Genomic DNA, 17,566 nt, shown 5'->3' on the forward strand with positions numbered 1-17,566 from the left:
TACCCAATAAAATGAATCTGTGAAATAGTCTTAAATCTGAAAAGGTTTTGTTGTCATGTTCTGCCATAACAACTCTTCACAACTTGTGACTCAGGATGTGTGGACTACAATTCCCAACCAGCATGACTATTCCTGAGAATTCTGGACAGATGAAATCCACACATTCAGAATATATAAATAGATACAACAGATAAATGTTTGTATAACAGATGATGCTCTATGAAATCTGCCTATATACTACTGATATAGGTGTCAGGGAAAACAAACATGAATGGAGGAAGAAGATGACAAGCCAAAAATATAGTGTTTAAAAATAATTTTAGAGTGTCGGATCAAGATAATCCTTCAAAATAAATGTGTAACAATGACACTGTTTCTCTGAATACAGAAAATATAATTATTTTCTTGATAAATTACCAAAGAAAGACCATCTTGTTTTCATTTGTTGAAAGCCTAAATACATTTATTGTTTTTCATCTAAACAAATAGACTCTGCGATGTTTAATATAAAACATTTATATAAAACCCAGTAGCTGTAAAAAATACAAATCTTCCACCTTATAAAACATGTTTGCCTAATCTGAAATGTTAATTAAACAATGAAGTCTACATTCCAGTCTCTTGTATAATGCTGGAATGCATCTTGGGAGTTTATAAATGTAGAATATAATACTCAGAATTATGAATTAAATGCCAACAAACCAAGCAGTCTGTCATGAAGCCAAGAAATATGGACAGAAAGGAAGCAAAACTCATAAGGAGAAAATGAGTACTAATATAACAGCAGTGGGATATGACCGGTACACCGCGGTAAGCCTGCTGGGAGCACCAGTACCATTCTGATACGGTGCTCCAGACTGTCCAACCGCCTGCCCGTCTCCGTACTACTATTTAAGCCGATCGGGGCATTTGCGCATGCGCACGGAGCGTATGGCATCTGCGTACCCACCGTCAGTGACGCTCCAGCTGCTGGGCGGAGCATCGTGGGTGGTGAGTACGCATGCGCACGCTGCGCACATACACATAGTGGGCACCCGGCCCTGTACCGGTTGCAATGAGATCCAGAACCCACCACTGTAATATAAGCAAGGTAGTAGCTGAGTTAAATAAAACTTTGTTTTCCAAGTACCTTAATGCAAAGAAAATAAAATTGAACCTATTACCTCATTAAAGACAGGATACATAACGGCATAAAGAGGCATGGAAACCATAGAAGTGGTCTCTGCTTCATTCCTCATCTCTTCCATTGTCATCCTCATTCAAAGACCCACTCTTGAAGAAAAAGGCTACTGAAGCAACAGATTCCTCATTCAACTTCTGCTATATTTTTCTCCTTATTGTAGCTAGATGTTTATAATATTTTAAATATGTTGCTCTGAAAAAAAGAAGATAAAGAGAAAAGTTCATTACTACATGTACCAATTTTGAAACAACTAGTACCAAAATATTTTTACCAGCAGTGTTGGCATACATTTAATTCTTCAGTAAAAACTATTAAATCTTTTTCATTTAGTTGGCAACTTGTAAGTGATTAACATAGTTGTTGCAGTAATTTCTCACTTGTGTTTCTTGAAAAGAGCAACAGAAATCTGAAATGTCTTTAAACTACTAAAGAACACAACTTCTATTTTTAACATTTCCGGCAATAATTGTTCACCAGTGTTAGTAAGCACAGTCATATGTCATAGCAACTTAGGTGGAAAGAGATATGAGAGACTTGAAAGAGCAAGTAATCTACCAGCATAAATGCCAAAGACTAGATATCCATGCTTATACAATATTGGAAAAATATACTCAAACCGGTGGCTTTAAACCAAAGAGAAATTTGACATTCCATTTCTATCCAGGATATGCCAGCAATTAATGGCTCAATCATAGTAATGATTCATACGTAAAACATATCACACTGTTACCTAGCTCAGTGGCACAAGAAATAGTTTGACACTCAGGTGGTTTGAGGTCTGGTAGCACTGCAGAATAGAGTGAGCTCCTATCATTTACCTCTAGCTCCTGCCCTGCCCAATCAAGCATTATTGAGAATAGATAAATGTGTACCACGCATTATGGGTAAGGCTAGCTGCATGGGGAGAATGGGAGCTGGCACTGAATCTGCTTGGATGCTAAGTGAAATTGGCAAAAGAAGCCCAGAAGATGTCCTCAACCTGAACGCTGCTAGCTAGTTCCCTCCTGTGGCACACCATGGATAAGTGTGCAGGCGTGAAACCAAAGAAACTAGCAATTAGACTGTCAAGACTATTCTATAAAGTGTAAATCTCCCTGACAAATGTATGCCATACAAAATAAATAAATACTGTTAGCTATTGAAGTAAGAAATGATATACAGTGTATATATATGGAAGGAAGGAAGGAAGGAAGGAAGGAAGGAATTAAAAGATATTTGATTAAAATGGGTCAATCTGTATCAGAGGTGGGTTTCCTACCAGTTCGCACCTATTCGGTAGAACCGGTTTGTCAAATCTACCGAACCGGTTAGAAGAGGTTCCACCAGTGGACCCGGAAAGCAGGCCACACCTATAGAAGAGGTTCCAAAAAAAATTGAAACCCACCACTGATCTGTATGTGCAATTATTTATTGGGGCTGTGGCCAGGTTAGTTTGCCCCAGAAAACTGATTTATCTATCTGGTTGGTTTCAAAAGGAAGCTTGGAATTTTCCCTGGGGATCTGGCAGACAATTTGGTTGAGGTCCTAAATGTTAATACTACTTTTATTGCAATGATATAGTAATGTAATTTTGCATTTTCCTCCTGCCTTTATCTTCATGAGAACTAAGGAGCGTCTTTTCTAAGGCCTATTCAAATTACAATTCTGGCCCAAACTCAGATTTATTTTATCTGACCAGTCTTGGTTGCAACTCTTTTTCCTACTCTTCAAGGTAATCCCTTTTTCTCATTACGCTAAATCTTGTGCAAAGCGATTCTGCTAAAATCCTCTACAAGCCTAGATCGGAAGGCTGATTCAGGCTCAATTCTGACGAGACAGAATGGCTGAGAACATTTGGGCTCTCTAGGACTGAGGATTTTCCATCTTTGATTTTGGGTGACATTGCAATTCCTTATTCAAGACAAGCATGTAAACTAGTTGTATTCATAACTCCCGCTCAAACAGCAGGTGACAGCTATGGCTAAAAGGGCCTCTGCACACATACACCTAATGACCAGCTGTGCCCATTCCTGAACTATGAGGTAATCCCTCATGTCTTATTCAATTCCGAAATGGTTTACTGTTCATACATTCTACATGGACCTGTCCTTAATAACCACTCAGACGTTAGAGTAGGTCAGAGTGCAGCAGCAGGCATAACTTGTTATATCCATGTGACTCCACTGCTTCACAAGCTGCAAGGTTGGGGCCCCATGATGTATGAAGCCCTTCATGATGTAGGGCAGGGCTGTCAAACTCCCAGTCTACAGGCTGGGTGTGTTACATGCTGCCCACGCCCATGCCTGGTTTAGCGTAGAAAAACAAAATCCCGATGTCACGTGATGCTGCGAGTTTGACACCGCTGATATAGAGGTTTGATTTTTTTTTTTTTTGAGGGATTGCCTGTCTGGTTCTTTCTGAGCATCAGACTAGATCGGGCAGAGTGGCTGCAGTCCACGTCCCAATAATAATAAAGTAGTGTTATCTAGTGAAAGCAGAAACATGCCATCTCAGTTACAGGGCTTGCCCTCCAAGAGATCCAGGTGGCTCCCAACCTGATGACTTTCAAGAATCCATTGGCCTGGCTATTTTCCCAGGTTAATTAACAAGTCCCTATTGGATGTATTTTTTGTTTTGTTTTTACAGATAGTTCTCATTTAGCTACCACAATTGAGACCAGCAACTCGGTTATTATGTGAAGCAGTCACTAAATGAACCCAATTGTGCTTATGATCTTACTATCATTTTCCTTTGCTTTACAGATCTGCAAAGGTCATAAATATAACAATTGGTTCTAAAGTTATTTTGCCATTATCAGAATAACTGGAAATGGTCATTAAACAAGATAGTCACTAAATGAGGATTGCCTGTATATTTGTCTTCAGACTTCTTAGGTTTTCTTTGCTCCCTCCCTCCCCCACCTTTTGTATTTTTCTTGTTTAATTATAAGCCAGACAGTCAGGCAGCTTCTAAATTTGTATAAACAGGATACACATCAGAACCAATTTACTGAATCAAATGCACATTTCCCTACCTCTCTATTCTTGTAAACATTTTTGCTTCCACAATATGCACTTTAGAAATCCTTTTTTGTTCTTCTCTTTTTAAAGGTTTTCTCTTTAATTCCATGCATCTACAACTTTTTCAGTTTTCCTCTTAACTCATTCATTTTTCTTTCATATTTTTGATTTTCACTCATTCTGACTACATGACAAAATTAACTCATTTCTTCTGTCACAAGTCATTAGTTATGTATTCCACATTAATTCACCCTCCATTCATTCTTGATCCTATTACTTGTTTACAACACACACTTCTTATGTACTCCATTTCCACTGTTATTATAATTTTATGGTTCCCTTGGCATACCAAATAACTTCCATATAACAAGTCAGGGGGAAACACACTCTTATACAAAGCATTTTCTTTTTTAAATGAACTTTTACAATATATGTCATAATATAACACACACTACTTTTTTTCCAATATTTGCGCCTCTTAAAAGTTCTGCATCCTTTCTCCCTCTTCAGTAAATACTATACCAAGGAACATGAATTTATCTACACTTCTAGGCATATCTATCTATCTGACTGTCTATCATTCCATTTTTTTTCTGTCAAACATCTTATTTTTGGATGCATTCATATTCATATCCGTTCCATATTTTTTAATCAATCTAAAATTTGCCGAAAGCACTCAGGTTCTCACCCAGAAATATAGTGGCATTTCCATTAAAAAAAAATTCATGTCCCTAACTGACATATCCCTGACCTCGCTTCAATCATCCAAGTTTTGCTCCTTGCTCATCCCTACCATTTTACAGATAGTCCTGTTAACAACTACCCACTCAGTGATCATTGAACGTTACGTTGCTATCAGGGTCTGGATGGGAGTGAACAAACTTGCACTCAATCCTGACAAGACCGAGTGGCTGTGGATGTTGCCCCCCAAGGACAGTCCAGATATTCCATCCCTAAGCCTGGGAGGTGAAACTTTACACCCCTCAGAGAGGGTCCGCAACTTGGGTGTCCTCCTGGACCCGTAGCTGACATTAGAACATTACTTGTCAGCTGTGACCAGGGGGGCCTTTGCCCAGGTCCGCCTGGTGCACCAGTTGCAGCCCTACCTGGATCGGGAGGCACTTCAAACGGTCACTCATGCCCTCGTCACCTCAAGACTTGACTACTGTAACGCACTCTACATGGGGCTGCCCCTGAAAAGTGTTCGGAGACTACAACTGGTCCAGAATGCAGCCACGCGAGCGATATTGGGTATACCAAGATACACCCATGTTACACCTATCCTCCGCGAGCTGCACTGGCTTCCTATTGGTCTCCGAACACGTTTCAATGTGCTGGTTATTACCCTTAAAGCCCTATATGGCCTAGGACCCGGATATCTGCGAGACCGTCTTCTGGCGCATACCTCCCAACGGCCGATAAGATCACACAGGGTGGGCCTTCTCCGAGTGCCGTCGACCAGACAATGCCGTCTGGCGGCTCCCCGGGGGAGGGCCTTCTCTGTAGCCGCTCCGACCCTATGGAATGATCTACTCCCAGAGATCCGGATCCTTACCACTCTCACGGCCTTTCGAAAGGCTACCAAAACCTGGCTATTCCGGCAGGCCTGGGGCTGTTGACCTCATGAATGAGGTCCAGCCCCGCCTAGATTGTGTGCACGAAGTGATTTTTTAATCTGTTTTAATCTGCTTTTTTCTCTATTTTTAATTCTTTATTTTTTAAAAAATGTATTTCTGTAAGCCGCCCGGAGTCCTTCGGGATTGGGCGGCCTATAAATGTATTAAATACTTAAATACTTTTTTTTTATAAACATATTTTTATTTTCATAACATACAATCATATGTATACTATACATAGCCAGTATCATATAGTATTAAATAATGATTACATCAGTTCCTCTTGTCCTCAACGCTCCAAAAAGATTAACACCCATTATTAGCTCTTCTACTCTCCATACACCTCTTTCTTCTACCTCTCTCTTACTTCCTATCTTCCCTCCATCTTCCTTTCCTACTCTAATACTTAAATACACTAAGTTACAGTGAACAAGGGTTCTTGTAGTTGCAGCTGTCACAGTTTCCCTGCAGTCACATAATTGTGGTTGTGGAACTTGACAACCAGCTTGAAATTCTAATGCTGCATTTCTGCAATCACATGCTCACCACTTACAAGCTTCACTGATGGCTTCTGACAAGCAAAGTCAATGGGAAAGTCAGCAAAAGGTTGTAAATGACAATCATGTGATCCTGTGCCTAATGACTGTGGAGGACAGGGTGAATAAAAATTTATGAACTTTAAAAAATATGATTTAAATCAAGCCTTTTTCCAGTGATTTAAATCACCTTGATTTAAACTAAATCCACCCTGGTGCATGATCCACTCAATTACAGGTACCAGGATTGCCACAACTATTTTTGTAAGCTACTTTTTGTAAGCTAGTGTGGGCAAGTCAACTTTCTGATTACAGAGTTGCTGATCCCAATTATAGACATTAAGCATTAAGGACTGTATTAAGCATTCAGTTTATTCTCATACGTACTTTACATCCATCATATGCCAATCTCCTTTATTAGTACTCCATTTAGTAAATTTCACACCAAATATCGTATAATTCATTCTATTACACAGTTTTCCTAAAGTACAATGATTTTTCTCATAATCATTAATGTTTAAATGATACCATATAATTGCACTGCAGTTCCAAAATTTTGCTCACCATCATTTATTCTGATTGTCACCTTCAATCAGAATTTTATCAAACATCTTCCCTGGCAAATTTAACAATTAATCCCCTGTATTTGCATTAATTTTCATACATAACTTGTAGTTTCTCTTTCTATAATCTTTCTACCTTCGCTCTTAGCACATTTCACTTTCCTTCCACATCCACATTTTTTCCAGATATCTGCTCTTGATATAACCAACAAAATAGTCTGTCCCACATTCAAAATATTTTAGTTCCTTCATATCCTTCATTGATTATCTCAATATTTATCAAATCAATCATGCTTTAAAATATTCATTCCTTTACTGTGCATACATACAAATGGCTTAGACCACAGATTCAAAACTAACTAGATATTTTTAAACCAAATACTTTGCTATTCCCCCTTATTTCTCCAATGACTTCTTCTGTACCTTTTCATCTCATTCCCAACTATCCATTCATGTCACACAGCAAAATAGTTTTTCTTTTGGATTGTACTCATTCTGAACGTTACCCATTTCTTCCCCAAAACTAATCTCTGATTATTCCATTCCCATCATTCACTTGAACATAAGATGCAAATATTATCAACCCATGCACTCCTACTTTCACACAAACCCACAACAATTTAATGACATCAGGTAATATTTTCTCATGTACAATTTAGCTTTCTGTTTATAATTAAACCCACAATATCCATTTCCATGATATATTTAATAATTTCATTTTACACTTTCATTCAGTTTTATTACACAATTCTTCTTTTCTTGGTTTAATAGAAACACTTATTTATTTATTTATTTATTAAATTATCTATTTTTTCCATTCTATTTATTAATTTATGCTCTTTATCATGCATTCTTTTTCTATTCCAAATAGCAAAGTTTAATATGTACCCACAAATATTAACATCTACTATTCATCATGGTTTATTCACATCAAGTTTCCCCATAATGCTTTTTAGGAAGACAAAGATATAGATGAGAAATTATATTAGACCTTTGCCACGTGAAGCAGTTAAAAAGTATTAGAAATTACCAGATGAAGACTCACTGATGATAACTATGGATTCTTACAAAATGTTTAGGGTCAAGTTCAAAATGCTAATAGAATTTCAGTCACCTCTGCTACAAGTCACCCAACACAAGCCCACAATGTGAAACAAGGGTTTTATTAATCTACAGATAGCCACGTCTTGTGCATCCTGATTAGATGAAATTTCTTTCCATTATATAAATGTACTTTCAGAAAAAAAGTGCAGTGCTAGACAAAAAACATGATTCTCTTAAAAGGTTCTATCCATTTCAGCTATCAATCAAACCACCTCAAATCTCATTTCGAACAACCTATACAGGACCACAGGGACAGTTAGGAAAGAAAAAAAGTGTTCCCTAGATGACAGCTTCAGCCAGATTTAAAATTCTGTCACAAAGAGCAAAAGTAAAAGGATAGAACTTAGTCTTGAACTTCCCTTCCCCCAAACTGCCTAAGTTTACTTACTTAGTAGCATTTGTATTCACAAATGTTCATAAACATCTGATACTGTAAGAAAAGTTTTGGCTATAATAGTGCATGAACAGAAGATAGCAATAGCAATAGAAACAGCACTTAGACTCAAATACCGCTCCACAGTGTTTTACATTATTCTCTGGACGATTTACAATGTCAGCATATTGCCCCAAACAATTTGAGACCTCATTTTATCAACCTTGGAAGGATGAAAGGTTGAGTTAACCTGGAGCCCCGTCAGGATCGAATCCCAGGCTATGGGCAGAGTTTTGCCTGCAATATTGCATTCTAACCACTGCACCATTAGGGCTCCTAAAGATAACTTAAAAATATATGAGCTCTCAACAAATGTTGATTGAGGTACAAGATACAGAGAGAGGAAGTATGGTTTTGAGAAGGTCAATGATGTCATGAAAAATAAACGTTTTGCTAAAAGAAAGTAACTTGAGCTACTCATAACAAATAAAATAGTTGCTAGACACATCAGCTCCTATTTATTACTAGTTCCATTTCTAAAACTCAGTTACAAACATACCAGGCAATGATTCTTTAAATGCTTAGGAAGAAGTTGCCAGTGGGAAAATCAGCAAGAAGTCTCCCGAATAACATCTTGACCATTCTTCCCTGGCCATATGTAACTATACAACAATAATTATATTTTTGCTAGATAACAAATTTCTGCACAACGTAAAACATGCTTATTTTATTATTCCTCAGGAGAAACTTGGGCTGCAACCAGTCTAAAGGTATAAAAGAACACTACAATTAATCAGTAGCAATCAGTACCACCTCTGCCCACTCCCACGAGATTTTTGGTATGACCCTGAAGATCAGGGGTAAGGGTGGACAGGCATAGAGGAGCCCCCGGGGCCAAGGGCATTGGAGAGCGTCTACCCCCTCTGCCCCCTGTGTCCGGTACCTGGAGTAAAACCTCGGGAGCTGGGTGTTGAGAGGGGTGGCAAATAGGTCAACCTCTGGGCATCCAAAGCGCTCTGCCAGCTCCTTGAAGATTGCTGGCTGCAGCTTCCACTCCGAATTGTCCACCTCGGTCCGGCTGAGGCAGTCGGCTCTGATGTTCTCCACCCCGCTATATGTTCTGCCCTCAGCGAATGCTGTCTAAGGTCATAGGCTATCTGAGGTGCTTCTGCAATTTCTCATAGTCAAATATCCAATTCTGAGTTTGTGGTGGGTTCTGGCACGGGGACTGGCCTGTATGACCCTTTTGCCATGGCTAGAAGGGTGCTATGGTTCTATGACTAGGATTAGCTCAAAAATTTTCTTGAATGTATTATGAATTCCTTGAGTTCAATTCACTTGTCGGCCTCTAGGGTTCGTTGCCAGACTTTGTAGATGTAGGCGCTGTTCACGTGTCAGCCACTAGAGTGCGTGTAAAGATGAAGTGAGGATGAAGAAAGGCTTGCCACAAAAGTAAAAAATAACAAAAAAGGCTTCTTTCAACATGTTAAAAACAAGAAAAAAGTTAAGGAAACAATTGGTCCATTGCTGGAAGAAAATGGCAAGAACAGGGAGAAAGCAGAACTATTTAACTAATTATCTGTCTTTACACAAAGGGATAAAACAGTCCAACCTATCAAAAACAGCTCCACAAAAATCAGATTAGGAACACAAGTTGAAATAGGGAAGAAAATGGTAAGTGAGCACCTGTCTACCCTAGACGAGTTCCAATCACCAGGACTGAAGAAACTGGCAGACGAGATCTCCGAACAACTGAACTATATCTTTCAGAGAACCTGGAGCACCGGGGAACTACCAGAGGATTGGAAAAGAGCTGATATGGTTCCCATCTTCAAAAAAAAAAAAAAAAAAAAAAAAGGAGAAAAACAGATCCAAGAAACTATAGACCTATCAGCCTGACCTCAATACGAGGAAAGATTCTGGAAAAGATAATCAAGCAACGAATTAGCGAACACCTAGAAGCCAATAAAATAAGAGCCAAAAGCCAAGATGGGTTTGTCATAAACAGATCATGCCAGACTAATCTTATTGCATTCTTTGATAATATGACAAAATTAGTGGACCAGAGGAATGCCATCGATATAGCTTACTTGGACTTCAGTAAGGCCTTTGATAAGGTAGACCATAACTTACTACTAGATAAAGTAGAAGAATGTGGCTTACATCACCACCAGATGGATTTGTAACTGGTTGACCAACCGCACTCAATGTGTAGTCCTCAATGGAACTGCATCTTCATGGAGGGAAGTATGCAGTGGAGTACACCAAGGCTCTGTTTTAGGCCCAGTACTCTTCAACATCTTCATCAATGATTTCGATGAGGGTGTTACAAATGTAAGCTAACAGTTGGGTCAGCAATATATAAGCCATGATAGTAGTACTGTTTCTTTAAATACTGATGTAAATGTGATTGGATGCTGTTACCTCAAGCAGCCATAAGATGGAGCCAGAATGACTATTAGCTCTCTGTTTGTTAGATGCTGAGCGGTGGGGGAACTCATCAAATTTGTAGATGACACCAACCTGGCAGGAATAGCCACACACAAAAATGGCCTATGTTACTAAGAGCTGCCACTCTCACCTGTGGCCTCCTGCTGTTAACAGCAGCTCGCTGAGAGCCTTCTCGCCTCCCCTTCAGCTGCTTTCCTTTCTCTTCCTTAAAGGAGAAGTTTTTCCTTAAAGGGACAACCTTTAAAGGGAAGCCTCAGCAACGATCTGAGCCTCATTGCCCTGTTTGGGCTTCTCTGGCTAGGCACTCAGAAAAGGATTGTATAGGGCTTGCATAAATCGTGATAGCAAGGTTGCTGGATGACAAAGCTGAAGGGAATCCTCCCCTTCTGCAGCCCTGCCAGGTGAAGAGAAACCTGGTAATCTTTCCTCAGGTTCCAGGCGGGGGGGGAGCGCTCTTCCTGCTGCTGGCCTTGTGGCAGATGCCTTTGCCTTTCATACTTGGAGCTAGGCTTGGGGGGGGGGGATTGATGCACAGCCTGCCTCTTTAACCCCCTTGATGGAGATATGCCTCCTTTTGGCCTTTGCTTGCCTTCCCCGCCCTTGGCTGACGCCTCTGAGATGGTCTCTAACCTTTTTAAGGGCTCCTCAGTGCTTCCGGTGGTTGCTGCTGCAGGTCTGAGAGCTCGGCTCCTGTAGCCTCCTCTGAGCTGCTGGGGGCTGCCATCTTGGGCCACATGGTTTCAAAAATGGCCCCTGGCTCCAAATTCTAAAAGCTCCTCTTTGTTGGAGCACATGGAAATGGCTTGTGCCGTTGCACACTGCCACGTGGCTTCTGCTGCCGCTGGGGACTCTCTCTCACCTCCCCCTGCCTCCTGCAGCTCTTTCTGAGCTTCTCTGGCTCTCACCTTGTTCTCTGGTGATTGCTGCCAGCGCAGGCACTCCGGGGCATTTTAAAATGCCGCGGTTCATCGCTCAACCCCTGAGGGGAGCGGGGGAACACTCTGGTGCCCTTAGAGCCTCCTTGGGCGTTGCCCATGATGCAGGGGCCTCTGCGGAGCTCACTTGCCTGTCTTTGGTGAGAGTCCTCACTTAGCATCCTGGGTCTGCTCTGTGACCTGGGCTGTGTGCCGCCTTAGCGGTTGCTGCATGGGCTTTCTACGCCCACTGGGGGTTTCCTCAGCCTCTAGTGATTGATCAGGCAGTGTGGAGGCAATTTTGATCGCTTTTGCAGCAATTTAAAATTTTTCCTTTAAGTTTCTTCAGGATCTCAGGATGAACACAGCCATCCGTTGATAGACTGAGTCGATAACTGGGTGGAGCCTGGTGACCAAGGCGTGGCTAAAAGAGCTTATCAGTCCAATCAAGAGAGGACAAGGTCAACCCATCCTGGATACTCCTCTCACTATAAAGAATGACATTAACTAAATTGACAAGTGTGGCAGCCTGGCATATGGGATTTTTCTTATTGCTTTCTATACATAAATTTAAAGGAAGTACTAATATTAGTACATGACAGAGGATAAGGAAGACATGCTGCTAAACAAGTTTTCAAGTGATAACTTGAAAATACTGCTTGAAATAATCTATGTAAACTGCTGTACTTCTGTAGTGAAGTTATTCTGAAGAAAAAGAATTCAAGCCATACAACAATAAATTTAGTGTTCAGACAAAAACCTAAGGAAAGCTACAGCAAGGTAATTCACCTTGATGAATTTTCTATGCATTCTCAGCAGGAAAGCCAAAGAGAAAATCAAATAGAAACTGGCAGTTATATATTTGCCCAAGACATAAACAACTGCCAAGGCAAGTTGGCATGTAATAAGTTCTACACTTTATTTTGATAGGAATAATCATTTATAAGAAAGTTTTCAGTGGCTAGTTAGAATTTTTGGCAATAGCTAAACCTGGAATTCAAATATGTGTTTAAGTTTAAAATATATGTAAAGAATTCTTAATAGTCATGACATTGGTATCAATAATAATAAAATAATAAATATTAATGAAATGCATTTTTCTATAGAATTGGCAAATTCTAATCAAATTGAACATATGACGTAAGCACTGTTAACAGCCATTGGCATTCAGACAAATCAGCCATCAATAAATACATAGAAATAAACTATATGTACTCACCATTCAAGAGACAACAAAAAGCTAAGAAGGAAACAAAAAGACCAGAACATATTCTCTCCAGCAGCCAACACCCAGATAAGCAGGGATTAAAACAGACAAACAATCAAGCTGAAAACAATGTCCTAATCAAACAACCACCAAGGGGGGGAAACCACACCTCCACCAAAACTGGCAGGGCAAGCTACTGTATATAAACAGGGAGCAAATCTTATCCTTGTTGGCACTAATTATGTTACCTTATGGCTAATGAAACTTCTGCAAACTAACTAAACTCAGAAAACACCAAGGACTTCAACCATGAGCTATATTTTATTTTTTATTTTTTAATCCATTTATTTAGTAATACAGATACTAAATATTTTCCAGACTGTGGATAAGATAGTTTAAGATACAGATGTGGAATTGTTTTAAGCCTGACCTGCAGGGTGACAAAGGATAAAATTGTTTCAGACACAAGACAACATCACAACAAATTTCAAAGGTATCTGGATCTTTTCCAAAATTCCACTTCCAGATTATAGAATCAGCAACAAGTTTATAAGAATCAAATTCATTGATTCCAGCTTTTCATTCCTAATTCTCTAGATGCCAATATTCTTGGTACATAAACTGCTGTCCTTCACAACAAAGGAAAAACCACCGCTTATTCTGTGCTATCTTTCTTGTTCTTCAAGGATCATCAGGTGGCCTTAGTTTGCCTGCTCCTTTGAATTTTTGTTCCTTCTCTAATACTTATGGAGTGCAAACCATCATACATGGCCATTCTCCACAATATCAACTACAGGTAAAACTCAAAAAATTAGAATATCATGCAAAAGTTCATTTATTTCAGTAATGCAACTTAAAAGGTGAAACTAATATATGAGATAGACTCATTACATCCAAAGCAAAGTAGTTCAAGCCATGATTTGTCATAATTGTGATGATGGCTTACAGCTCATGAAAACCCCAAATCCACAATCTCAGAAAATTAGAATATTATATGCAATCAATAAAACAAGGATTATATATAGAATAATATCGGACCTCTGAAAAGTATAAGTATGCATATATACTCAGTACTTGGTTTGGGCCCCTTTTGCAGCAATTACTGCCTCAATGTGGTGTGGCATGGAAACTATCAGCCTGTGGCACTGCTGAGGTGTTATGGAAGACCAGGATGCTTCAATAGCAGCCTTCAGCTCTTCTGCATTGTTTGGTCTCATGTCTCTCATCTTTCTCTTGGCAATGCCCCATACATTCTCTATGGGGTTCAGGTCAGGCGAGTTTGCTGGCTGAACAAGCACAGTAATCCCTCGGTCACTGAGCCAGGTTTTGGTGTTTTTGGCAGTGTGGGCAGGTGCCAAGTCCTGCTGGAAAATGAAGTCAGCATCCCCATAAAGCTTGTCTGCGGAAGGAAGCATGAAGTGCTCCAAAATTTCCTGGTAGACCACTGTGTTGAGCCTGGACTTAATGAAGCACAGTGGACCAACACCAGCAGATGATATGGCTCCCCAAATCAACAGATCTGTTTTTCTTTAGCCCAGGAAAGATACTTCTGACATCGTTTGTTGTTTAGGAGCGGCTTGACAAGAGGAATACGACATTTGAAGCCCATGTCCAGGATCCGTCTGTGTGTGGTGGCTCTTGATGCACTGATTCCAGCCTCACTTCACTCCTTGTGAAAGTCCCCAACACTTTTGAATGGCCTTTTCCTGACAAACCTGTCCAGGCTGTGGTCATCCCTGCTGCTTGTGCACCTTTTTCTTCTACACTTTTCCCTTCCACATAACTTTCTATTAATGTGCTTTGATTCAGCACTTTGGGAACATTCAACTTCTTTTGCAATTACCTTTTAAGGCTTTCTTTCCTTATAGAGGGTGTCAATGACGGTTTTCTGCACAACTGATAGGTCAGCAGTCTTTCCCATGATAGTGATTCCTACTGAACCAGACTGAGAAATAATTTAAAGGCTCAGGAACCCTTTGCCTGTATTATGGCTTAATTAGCTGATTAGAGTGGGATACTTTGAGCCTAGAATATTGCACCTTTTCACAATATTCTAATTTTCTGAGATTGTGGATTTGGGGTTTTCATGAGCTGTAAGCCATAATCATCACAATTATGACAAATCACGTCTTGAACTATCTTGCTTTTCCTGTAATGAGTCTATCTCATATTAGTTTCACCTTTTAAGTTGCATTACTGAAATAAATGAACTTTTGCATGATATTCTAATTTTTTGAGTTTCACCTGTATTTGGTAGGTTTTTGAGGATGGTAGTTACTGGAGCAAATTTTATATTGAGGATGACAAAGTTCTCAAAAATATAACTATATTTATATAGCAATGTTATTGTCTCATGTATCTCTTTAGGATACATAAATATCAGCATTAAATTCCTAAGTATCCTCAGACTTGAAATTTGAAACAAAATGAATATAGTAATTTGTGAAAGAATACTGTACCATCTTATCCATAGTAAAAAACCATTTTTAAAGCAATTGGAATCTCAAAAATAGGTATTAAGAATCAGGTTATTCCATTATAGAAAAACCATGTGTACTGCATCACATCATTATCACTATGGCATGCAGAATGGGCACAACCTGTAGGCCTTAATTAAAGTACTTGAAATTCCAGTTCAACAAAAAAAGATGGCAGATTTAAAGGACCCAACCTTCTGGTTATTAGAAAAATATGAAATAATCATAACTATGCTGGAAATTAACTGTATTTCAAAATTAGCATAATCACTACCAGGCCAAATGAAAAATTACAAAGCAAACAATGTTGCTTAAACAATGGAATATCATTTAGTAATAGTTTAACATGGAAGATGAAAAGGAACTACAGGTTTTGCATCTATTATTAATTTATTAAAATTAATTATTCATCCTTAATTGGTTCTGGGAGGCGCAACAAGTACTAAAAAGGATGAATACCAAATGAACCATGTGACTAAGCATGTGAACCTTTGTTTCAGACAGGAAGGATTTCCTATTTGTCTCTTTTCCTATGTCAGCATCCTTCCCAGCATAGCCGACTTCCTGTCCCCTGCTTCCGTTTGCAATGCATCAAATACAAAACAAAGAATGTGTATTAGGACAACATTTTCATGTAAAAATGAGTCAAGTACCAAATTCGATGAGTTTTGAAGCAATCAAATATGGAGGTATCATTGTATCAATATTACTTATTGTTGAAATTTGTATCTTACCACAATGATAAGATAGGAAAGTAAAACATATATAATAAAATACAGAAACAGGGATAAGATAAAGCCCAAGCACAGTTTATGGCCTCTTATAGGAGGACTCTCCAAAAATACTCTCTTTAGATCTTCTGAAGGTGAACTATGTTGGAGACAGATAAATCTCCAATGGGTGACATTCCAGAAGGCTCACCTGTCCTTGAAAAACAACACTGCCGACCTCCGAAAGAACAGAGGCAATCTGCTGCTTCTCCTAACATCAAGGTTAAGCCTGATTCTAGTGGGGACGTGTGATTCTGCAAATAGCCAAGCATAAAATTATAAAAAGCTTTGTATATCTAAGTAACAGGTAACATTAAAAACAACTGTGAAGATTAGCAAACCATCCAAATATCCCTCAATGCTTTGAGCTGTGGGTTTTGATCTGCAGTCACCCAAGGCTCTGATTTGGATGCCATACATAAATTGTGATAAGGCAAATTAAATAATGAAAATAAAGGTTTTTTAAATTACTTTTTAAAAATAAAAATGATAAAATGCTCCAAGATCTCAATAAAGCATAGGGTGCTTTATTGAGATCTTGGAGCTGACAAAAATGTCAGCTATTTCAAATGCAAGCATTACTTCATTTAAATTGCTATAACTGTATACATCATTATGATCAGGTCTATATGCAATTTTGAAACGCATTATAAAATGACAAGTTATATCTTATTATAACTAATTTTATTTTTTCCAGATATTTCCTCTATGAGATAGAACTTTTTGTCAATAAGATACAAAACAAAATATAATTAGAACAGAGTTGAGAAGGGAATAATTATCCCAAATCAAAATTCATTTACAACTTTCCCAAAACATATAAAAACTTCAAATATTGTACAGAATGCTATTTATGCCAAAGCTAGAAAGCCTGGAACATCCAGATGGTTCATACTTCAATTCCCATTGGCATGGCTAATGGAACGCGACTGAAACCTACAATCCAAAACATCTGGAGGACATCACAAAGTGTTTAGGAGTAAACTAGCTTTTTTATGTACTATGCATGTATTATTTGTAGATAATAGTCTTATCTACAAATAATAAGGCTTAATAGCCTTAATATTAAAAAGTACTACATATTATTTAAAGCAGGGATCCCTAACCTCCGGTCCTTGGACCAGCACCGAACTGTGGCATGCCAGAAACCGGGCCGCGCAAACAAGCCCCATCCACAGGATGCAGGCAGCACGTGAAACCACATCTCCACCGGGCCGCAGAGAAACCTCTCTCCACAGAACCGGTCTCTGGTTCCCAAAAGGTTGGGGGCCACTGATTTAAAGTATCTTTCTACTTACATTTTTTCGACTAGCTTAATTTGATGTGTTATAGTACAAAATGCCTCTACTGCTTTTATGCGAAGATTTTTCTAG

The 17,566-nt window shown here is 39.0% G+C and overlaps 1 protein-coding gene across 1 annotated transcript in view; it reads right to left on the minus strand.

Annotated features, from left to right (window-relative positions):
- Window positions 1-17,566, minus strand: part of PDCD10 (programmed cell death 10) — a 37,904-nt gene that overhangs the window by 15,189 nt on the left and 5,149 nt on the right. Inside the window, exon 2 of the mRNA XM_032225472.1 lies at window positions 1,164-1,375. Within this exon, the coding sequence (XP_032081363.1) occupies window positions 1,164-1,259 (96 nt within the window). The 5' untranslated portion in view covers window positions 1,260-1,375. The remainder of the gene's footprint in view (window positions 1-1,163; window positions 1,376-17,566) is intronic.

This window comes from Thamnophis elegans, chromosome 10, assembly GCF_009769535.1.
Source record: "Thamnophis elegans isolate rThaEle1 chromosome 10, rThaEle1.pri, whole genome shotgun sequence".
In the NCBI taxonomy this organism is placed as follows: domain Eukaryota; kingdom Metazoa; phylum Chordata; class Lepidosauria; order Squamata; family Colubridae; genus Thamnophis; species Thamnophis elegans.